This window comes from Eulemur rufifrons, chromosome 6 (genome assembly GCF_041146395.1).
Source record: "Eulemur rufifrons isolate Redbay chromosome 6, OSU_ERuf_1, whole genome shotgun sequence".
NCBI classification, from domain to species: domain Eukaryota; kingdom Metazoa; phylum Chordata; class Mammalia; order Primates; family Lemuridae; genus Eulemur; species Eulemur rufifrons.
In genome coordinates this window covers 14,381,427-14,391,311 of record NC_090988.1, presented here as the reverse complement: position 1 = coordinate 14,391,311, position 9,885 = coordinate 14,381,427, and the positions used below count along the sequence as shown (strand labels likewise).

The 9,885-nt window shown below is 47.9% G+C and overlaps 1 protein-coding gene across 1 annotated transcript in view; it reads left to right on the top strand.

Annotated features, from left to right (window-relative positions):
• Window positions 1-425: 425 nt before the first annotated feature.
• SORL1 (sortilin related receptor 1) overlaps window positions 426-9,885 on the top strand; it is a 167,204-nt gene continuing 157,744 nt past the window's right edge. The window contains exon 1 of the mRNA XM_069470765.1: window positions 426-728. Within this exon, the coding sequence (XP_069326866.1) occupies window positions 444-728 (285 nt within the window). The 5' untranslated portion in view covers window positions 426-443. The remainder of the gene's footprint in view (window positions 729-9,885) is intronic.

Sequence of the window (9,885 nt, the reverse complement as noted above, 5' to 3'; positions counted from 1 at the left end):
GAGACTGGCCACGGTTTGGGGCGACCTCCACACGGCCCTGTAGAGGAAGCAACTAACTCCTGAGAAAACGAGCGAGCCCCGCACAACTCCCAATTCCTGCAGGGAGGACGGGGAGGTGTGCCCGCCGGGGAGGGGCACGCACCCTCGCGGGCGGGCGCTCGCTGCCTTGACTTCCCCATCCCCGGCCGGGGAGGGGCGGGAGTCGCCGGCGAGCGCAGAAAGTGCGCGAAGGGGACGCGCGGCGAGCCGCACACGTGACGGCGCCGCGCCGAGCTGAGCGGGACCCGGCGGCGGCGGCGGGCGCAGCGGGGCGGCCCGAAGCGGCGCGGGCGGCCTGGAGCCCCGGGAGCGGCGCGCGCGGCCCCGGCCCAGCCGCTCTCCCGGCCTCGCGCTGCACATTCTCTCCTGGCGGCGGCGCCACCTGCAGTAGCGTTTGCCGGAACATGGCGACACGGAGCAGCAGGAGGGAGTCGCGACTCCCCTTCCTATTCACCCTGGTCGCGCTGCTGCCGCCGTGGGCTCTCTGCGAGGTCTGGACGCAGAGGCTGCACGGCGGCCGCGCGCCCTTGCCCCAGGACCGGGGCTTCCTCGTGGTGCAGGGCGACCCGCGCGAGCTGCGACTGTGGGCGCGCGGGGATGCCAGGGGGGCGAGCCGCGCCGACGAGAAGCCGCTCCGGAGGAGACGGAGCGCTGCCCTGCAGCCCGAGCCCATCAAGGTGTACGGACAGGTGAGCAGTTTGCAACCCGCCTTCCTCCAGTTTTTCCCTCTCCCGGCACTTCCTCACCCCCGCATCCATCCGTTGCAGTCGCCTCCCAGGTACAGGCACCACTGGGGACTTCCCGGCTTGCATTTGTTTTTTTCCCCCACATGAGTACAACCGTCAGCACTTGAATCGCATTGATCTTTTCTTCTTTTTGTCGATTTTAGCAAACGTATTCCAGGTAACTCGCGGGGTGCAGTGCATGTTTCCCCAGGGTGTGTGCAGACCGATGTAGTTTCCGGCAGGTAGAGGAGGGGTGCAGCTTCATTTTCCATCTGGATAAAAAACGGGCTTTCTTTAGTGTATCATCAGTTGGCAGAGGAGGCGAGCACCCTGCGGTTGCAGTACACTTACACAGAACAGCAAAAAGAGGGGGTTTCCACACTTACCATTATTAACCACAATAAAGGTGGGCAAACCTGAAAGCTTGTCGACTATCTCTGTGTAGTCAAAACAAGAGAGGTTGTGTGTGTGTGTGTGTGTGTGTTTGTGTTTGTAAGGGCTGAATTAAAAAAAAATTTTTTTTGAGAAGGTATGAGAATCTATCCATTCCTCCTCTCCCACCCTTCAAGATATTGACTCACCCACCCTCTTCAAGATATTGACTTTATTACGGACAGGGATATCCCTCATGGCACCTGGGGATTTGAAAAGACTGCAAGAAATCGGGTGGGCATTATTATTCTGTAAGTGATTTATTTCTGTCCAGGCAATGGGTTTATTAGATCATAAGTAATATGAATTTCACTTTTATGGCCCGACTTACTGCTAGGAATTGCAAACTGAGTTTGTAGGTTAGTATCAGCACTGGCAAGATTAATTTGACCATGTTATTGCCTCATGAGACTCCCAGTCCTGCAGTTAAGATCGACGGCAGCAAAACTGGGAGGTCAGTGGGGGAGAAAAAGTGGGACCAGTAGAGGTGGTAAATATACATGTTTCCTAGAGTCAAATTGTTCCCTCTTAAAGTAGAAATAAAAGATTAATCTCTGAGTTCTGTCTTTCTTCACTGGTTTTGCTTTAGTCATTTCTTCAGGAAATATATAGAGTTAAATGTTCAACCCTTGGAGCCAGGAAGAACCTTATAAACCTTGTCACCCTCTGGTGTCATTTTGTTGGTGAATAAACCGATGCCGGGAAAGGTGAAGTGACTAGTCCAAGGTCATACCGGGAAGGGTCACCTGCTCTTTAGCTTTTGTCTGCGTTGTCTCAGTGACTTTTGGTTGGTTATAATCACCCTATCTTCATACAATGCTTCTTAAATATCTCTTTTACAAAATAAAATATATTATATATGGCTGTAAAGTGGGGAAGGGTGGTGGTGAGTGGGTGGGAACATTTGACTTCTGTTCACTGTCCACTGTGTCCCTGGGCAAAAGTGTGTGCCTGAGGCATGCTTGTGGGCACTGGCTGCCAGGGGACATGCATACTTGTCTCCTCATGGGCCCAGATCCTTGTCCCCTCTCCACCCCCATCTGAAACTTCTTTACTGTATCGTTGAAAAAAAGTCACCTAGGTCCTTGCTCTCAACAGGGATGCCAGCATTAGGCCAATGGAGGGCGGGGGAGGAGGAGAGGCTCCCTTGCTCACTAGGTCTCCCCAGTAAGCCCAGCTCTGCTGTGCTCTCGAATCAGTGCTCTGGGGGCTGGCAGTGGGGCAGTGGTGGGAGAAAATCCCTCCCAGAACTCAGGTCTCCTGAAGCTATAGATTTGGTTGAGGGAAGAGCTTTCTGGTCTCAAAAATAGGCCCCCAGGTGCCATTTCTTCCTTGGGTTTGGTTTGTGAAAAGCTCCCAGGGCTGTGGGGCAAGTTAGAGATGAACTCTGTTCTCACTGGGAGTGACTTCAGAGCCCTGGGCTTTTATGTTTCTGGGCCAGCCGGACTGAGTGTGGCTCAGTTGAAGAAGGATGGAGAATTAGCAGTTGAACTCATAATGAGGAATGCCTACCAAAGGGTGAGGATGGAAGGCTGGGTTTTTTCTCCTCTGTTGCTCTGAGGTTAATAAGAAGTGGTATTAACTTGAATCTTTAAGGATTTGGGTCAGGTAGAAGGAAGAACTTCCTGGTACTGGGCTTTCTGCCACAAGTTCTCTCTGGTGCAGACCCTTCAGACTGCACGCACAGGAGCTGGTGACTGAAGGGGCTTGAGGTGCCCCTGTTGGAGCTCTGGAGTAACTAACATCTATTTGGAATGACCTTTCTAGCTAGGGTGACTGTTTGCCTCTATTTTCCTCTGCAGACCTGGTTTATAAGTTGTCTCTGCTGGTTATGAGTAGCACCCCTTCACTCTCAAAAGTGTCAGGATGCAACTATAAATTATAGGGTCATTTTACTTCCAGCCCTAAGCCAAGTTCCACTTTATACTCCCCGACCCCCCCTTCAATTTTTAAACCTAAGGAATTGCAGTATTTTCTGACACTGCTGCTTGAGTTGAGTGTGGTTCTGTGGGGGTGCAGGTGGGGTGAGGAATAAGATTTCATTTCTGCTTTCAGAAAACTTAAGATTGAAGGAGGAGAAAAAGCAGATGCAGAGATAGGTATAAATGTCCCTGGACGAGAACCAGTAAACAGGGACACAGTAACCCAGCCGCAACTGTATGGTGGGGTGTTGGTGGGCTGTGTGACACGGAGGGCATGGGAGACGGAGTGATAAGGGGTGGTGGACTCAGACACTGTGCAGCTTCTTGCCCTTTGACCTTCGAGTGAGGTTAAGAGGACACCCGGCAGCACAGAGCAGGGCTGGAACAGAAGCCCCGGAGGTGGTGGTAAGGCCACCAGCTCCAGGGAGAAGAGAAAGGACAACTTGCTGGGGAATACTTGGATCTGAGAAAGAGCCCCGTGTTGGAGTCAATGTCAGTTCTTTTTTCCTTCCTTTGCTAACCTATAGTGTGAACTAGGCTTAGTTATTGTGACCTTATTCCTTCTTCTCTAATGTGGGGAGACTGGCTTCTGCCATGGTTACTTAGAGGCATGTTTGTATTAATAATAATAAACTATGGTAATAGTGATGAGAACGATTTACTATCAGATATTAGGACTTTTCTGCCAAGTTCAAAGTTTAGAAGTTGAGTGTCTTCTAGAAAAGGTTAAATCCAAGAAGGGAGATTCTCTAATTCATGGCCACACTGAATTTCTTTCTAATTTCACGTCCGCTCCATACCTCTGTGCTATCATGCTTGCTCTGTTCCGGCCTGAAATGGTCTTCCTCTACTCTTGTCCTTCCCTGGAAAACGCCTATTCCATTCTTCAACATCCAAGGGGTACCTCCTGGTATTCCCAGGCTCCTGTGGGAAGAGTTCCTTTGAGCTTGGGTGCAGCCCTTACTGCCTGGTGTTAGAATTGCTTAGCTGTCTCATCTCCCTAATTTGCTCCTTGAGGGCATGGATTGAATCTTTCTCTTCTGTGTTTCCCTGGCACTTGGGAGGCCCTTAATGATTTGTGGACCAACTGCACATCTGGAAGAAGAAAGGCCCGGAGGCTAGGAAGCAACACTCAAATTATATTAAAGGTATTTATAGGGAGGACTGTGGTGAACCCACAAGTGGGTAGTGAAAACGAGTCGGCTCACTCGGTGGTGTGGTGACGATGCAAACGGCACGGCCTCCAAGAGCCCTGATTTTCCTGTGCTATCTGGGAGTTATTTTGAGTGAAGAGCTTGGATTCTATTTTACAGAATCCTCCCTTTTAGGGCTGTCATGCTGGTTGGTGCTAATGGTATTGTTTTGGGGAAAAATCCTTTGGAATGAAGCACAAAGCCTAACAGGATTTACAGGTTTATTTTCCTTTCAACAAGCTCTCTCTTCATAATTCCTACATTTTAGAGGCCAGGGAGTATTCAGTGTCCTGATTTGAGACTGAAAATAAAGTGTCTGTTACAGCACAAGGCCCTGGAGCAAAGGGACTCCTTTGGGGGTGGAAGACTGTTTAGCTTTAGATCTCTTTTGAGTAGATTCTTGCACGATACACTTGCTTAGGAAAGCATTGGCTGGTTGATTCTGAAGTTAGGATGTTTGACCTGTATGCTTCCAAAAGAAGATGAGAAGGCAAAGCTTTTGCTGTTTCACGTTGGGCTGTACGTAGGTGAAGAGTTACTTGGTGTCTTGGGTTGGCTCGATGAGGGATGTGACCTTGAGAAACTCTTCCTGGTTCCACTTGGCGTCTCTTCTTACTGAGTTCTGTGCTCAGTCTCTGGCCATTATTAGTTCATTAATAGCTTGCATGTCTTAAGCCACAGAGGCGGAGGCTTTCAGAGTTGGAAGGACTGGAGGAAAGGGCATGGTGAGAAGAGGAGATGTGGTGAAACGAAAAGCCAACCAATTTGTTTACTTAGCCTTCAGTAGGTAATGTGTGTTTATAAAACGAAATCTGTACAAAAGAGTATGTAGTGACAAGTAGATTTCCCTCCCTCTTGCGCCCCACATTCACCCAGAGCCCCTTCCCAGTTGGCCTCCACTGTCATCAGTTGTTTGCATATCCTTCCAGAAATATTCTATGCATGTACAACATGTATGTACATAAATTTTGAAACTTGAATTATAAGTGGCTTTCTGTTCTCTGTAGCCCCTGGTGTCATGAATAATGAGATTAACTTTAGCTCTAAAATATATTTGTAGCATTATGATGGTGAATTGTCAGAGAGTTACCTGAAGTGTCATAGTATAAAATAGATACTTTTTCTCCAGGCTGGGTTAAAAAAAAAAAAAAAAAGCAAAAAAACCCCTCAATTCTCATTTCACTTGGAGGGTTCCTGCACACCAAGAGAGCAGCATTACGTGGCTCTCGTGACTTGGAGAGATGCAGGAGAGCATGCCCTAGAGATGTAGAGCCCAGGTGTGCGACAGCAGCGGAATATAGAGATCATGGATCTTGATTTTCACTTGGGTTCTTTTCAAGAATGTTTTCTTTATGTTCTGTAAAATGATGTGAACGGTATGCTTAATAAATTGCTTTGAGACTTGGGATCTACAAGGCAGAGCCTAATAGCAATGAATTTCCCAAAGCAAAAGGTGGATGTTGTAGGAACATTTCATCGTCAGATTTTGGCCTGTCTTAACCTTAGAGGTGACAGCCATTTTTGTAGTGTCATTGTTTAAGCCCAGGGCAGAGATGGATGAAGCCAGCCTTGTCCTATTCACTGTAATGGAGGGACACAGGGGCACTCTAATAATCTGGAGAGCAGGCAATCCAAAAAATAATCTATTTGCCTTTGCTATGTATTTATTTAGTCTTTTTTTTTTTTGGTAAGCATTCGTTTACCTTCCTAATTAAATTTTGCTTAGGTGAATATTAAAATGAGTTTGCATTCTTTGATCTGCTGATATGGGAAATGGGTGGCATGAATGTGTTTAGGGAAAGCCAGTTTGGAGTTTAGGGTTTTTGATAATAATTCAGATACAGATAATTGAGAGTTGAACTGCATACAAATATATTAAGCCTGGGGTATCACATTGACTTTTCCTCCATTTATTTGTATTTAAATAAATGGGATGGAAAGTAAAGGAGAGCTCAATACATTTTGGTCAGATCCAAAATGTAGTGGGATTAGTATTTCTCCAGAAAGGGTCTGGGCTGAGGCATTCTCTTTGCTGATGGGCATGGGACCTTCCTGTGTCTTCTCTAGGTATGCCAGAATCCGTTGGCAGATGGCACATTCAGTCCAGCCACGTACATGCAAAAATCAATTTTCCTTAATTTAAAACGAGCCACAGTTAATTTCGACCTAATTTATTGGTTTATCGACTTGTGAACCTTGGGCCTTCGAAGAAGTGTCATGGGCAGCCTTCTAGCATTGAAGTGGCTGATGATTCTAAAAACCAGAAAAGGCAGGGTGATCAGGATCAGGATTTGGGTTTCATCCTGTGTGATTGTGAGATACTCAGTTTTTAAATTATAACACAAGAAATGCTTTGTGCATTTTGGGGTGAGTTCCTGAAAAATAGGACTTCATAACAACCAAATCACAATGGTATGTTAAAAAATAATGACAAAGTTCTGTTATCCACTGGGTAGTTGTTAAGTATAATGGTAACATCCATGCCCATTATCACTGCTACTAGCCAAGACTGGAAGAGCCTTTCTTCCTGGCCTCATGATGGGTTCTCCTGTGTGATAGATCTTTCCGCAGTGAGGATGTTCTCTCTGTGCTGTCCAGCATGCCCATTGGTCAGATATAGACACTGAGCACAGGAAATGTGGCAAGTATGAGTGAAGAATCAAATTTTCTTTCATTTAATTTTATCGAATTTAAAGTTTAAGTAGCCAAATGTGGCTCATGACTATTGTATAGATAGCACAGCTTTGGTGGGATGTAGGGGGCCTCCTTTTCCCAGCGGTAGGCAACCTCTGCTTCACTCAAGAGAGAGGTTACAGCAAAGCCCTGCATGTGTTCCTGTCGCAAACCGAGGGAGCGAAAGCAAGATGGAGGGCTCTAGGTGTTGGCGGCTGCTGACTGCCAGGCTGAGTGTCGGGAGGTGGTGGCCCCTCTTTCCTGGGTAGGAACACAGGTCCAGTGGTCATCTTTAGGGAAGGCCTCTGCACGGTGGCCTGCTTCCATTAGTCACTTAGGGGATGAAGGCTGGCATTCACAGGGCTCACCGAACCTCTGTGCTTGCACTTCCCATCTGGCCTTGCACAAACAGTGCACTTGTATCTGGGCTTTGCTGAGGTGGCGTGTGCATTCTGTTTAGCCACGAAAGATATAAACAGTGCCTTAACAGTGGGGCCATCTCCCTGCCCTGCCCTTTGCTTCCTGTGCCCTTGTTAACTTACCTCGATGTAACTGGGTCTGTCTTTCATCCCTTCAACCCTGCAGGCTGGCATGAAGACAAACAATACAGGCGTGTGGTCTTCATCATGGCATATAAACCTCCCCCTCTCCCTGGCTGACCTTTTAACTTAGCATGCCATTGCTGTTGCTGCCGCTGCAGGCTCTTGGCTTGGAAAATCAGGACCCTTCACGATGATTTATCTCCAGTCCGCTGAATTAGATTAAAAACACAGCTACGGATTCTCAGAAAGGCAGGCTGATGTGATTATATCCCAAATCTGAGTGGCAGACAAGGGCAATAAAAAGATGTGCGTATATCAAATGCATTTTGTGCCATGTAGGGGCCAATATGCTGTTTATTATCCTCCCCCCTTTTGGAGGTTTTTTAAATGAAGAAGGTAACTGATATGGCTTCTATTATTTAGAAAAGAGACTAGCCTATTGCATGGAACCCTCTTCCCCGTTAACTGTGGATTGAATGGGAGCTTGGGGGAAGATGGCTAGGGTGATTCTCCTGTGAAATAAATTGAGTATGAACCAATGAGTGGGCTCTTAGTTGGGGTACTGAGTGGTACTAAGTGGTACTGAGGTGAGTTCCATCCTCCTTTGGTGGGCTGGCGAGCTGAGGGATGGTGTCATGATGAAATTTTTAGCTCTTAGGAACCTCTGAGCCCAGAGGAATTGGGAAAAGCAGGGAGGATCTGATTGAGCATGCAGGGCCTGGGTTCAGAGCCACCTGGGGAGAAAGGCTGGTTTGGCACTGTGGCTGCAAGACTCCCATGGGCGTCTGTGACATGTCCAGCTGTGGGGTTCAGGACCCAGATAGGAAAGGACCCTGTTTCTCTATTGGCCCAGGAGATACATGCAAAGCAGTTCCAAGTGGGTCTGCCGCCCAGGGACCTGGGAAGAAAGGGCAGTGCTGGTTGGTCCAAGGGTGTTTGCAGAGAGCCTGAGATGGCAGGGAGTCAGAACAGAGCTGGGCGAGTGGCCCGTGGAACTGGGAGCATTTGGAAGGACTTGAATGTTTTAAACCTGTGCTCAATTAATTGAGTAACCTGAGACTCAGTACCTATGACTTACCTCATCTGTGTATATTTAGTTGCCTGAAATTCTCTCACTGAGTAGTTAAAAAAAAAAAAAAAAATCTTGCAGTTCAGTGTGCACGTGGTTTGCTGGATTTGGCGAGGTGCTGCGGGCGGCGGTGATGGGAGGGTTACCGCAGAAACGAGGCCTTGACTCCCTGGAGGAGAAGGAAGGAGTGGATGTGGAAAGTTGGATAGAGGTGAAAGAGCTATCCAAACAAAGGTAGGGGAGTTAAGCTAGCAGAGCAGTGCCCGCAGGGCGCCCGGCTGTCGCCTCGCCTCCTGGTAGCTCAGAGGGCATCTCCTGTTACTGAGAAATTGGCCACGCCGCTGGGTTTGATGTGCTGTGTCCCTCTCCGTTAGTCTTGTTTAGAGCTCCTCTCACAGGGTGGTAAGGAAGCCCCAGGGATGGTCTTGAGGCCCTGTGTTCTGGAGTGTAATGTTCAGATGCTTTCCCTTTGGGGTTAGGAAAGTGCTAGAAAACAGGGCTGAAGCCTTGGGACGCGGAGGTTGGGTTTCTCCAGGTTTCTGAGCTGGGCCGTGGAACGAGGGGAAAGCTGCCTGTGAGCTTCACTCGGCCACGAGCTCCGAGCTTGACTCAAGCGTGCAGGGTTTTGTCATTTTATATATGTCATCGCTTGCTCTTAGGCCTCCTGCTAATGTTAATGCTGTATGTGGAGCCATTTTGTGAAGAATGGCTTATTTTGGTAGAGAGCCATTTGGTAATGAAAAGAAATGATGTTTGAGCACGTTGAAGTTTATGAAACGACATTCATGGGTTACATCTCAACTGATTCTTACAACAGTCTTGATAAACTGGGAAGATAAGAATTATTATTAATGTCATTCCACGGATGAGTATCGCGAGGCTCAGAAAGGTGAAGTGACTTACCCACAGTTAGACAGCCAGTAAATCAGAGAGACCACGACTCAAACCAAGCCTCTGACTTGTGTCAAATTAACTGAGACACATTTGCGTCTCATAAGTAATCTAGTGAAATCTTTGCTGTCAGCCAGGGATCCACAGCTTTTTTTGCTGTGAACTCTTTTTTTTTTTTTTCCCCACCTTTAAAACCTAGAGATCTCATGTAGTTCTACTCTCTCCTGGGCTTCCTGGCCACACTGATGTTTTAACTTTTCAAATGCAGCAAGTGCTAGGTTGCTTCCTGGTCCTGGTCCTGGCGTTTGCTCTGCTCTCCCTGAGGTCTGGATCTCTCTTCTCTGCCTGGTGGCTCTGTCTTTTTCCCCTAACTCCGCCTTCTTCTTCTTTATGGTATCA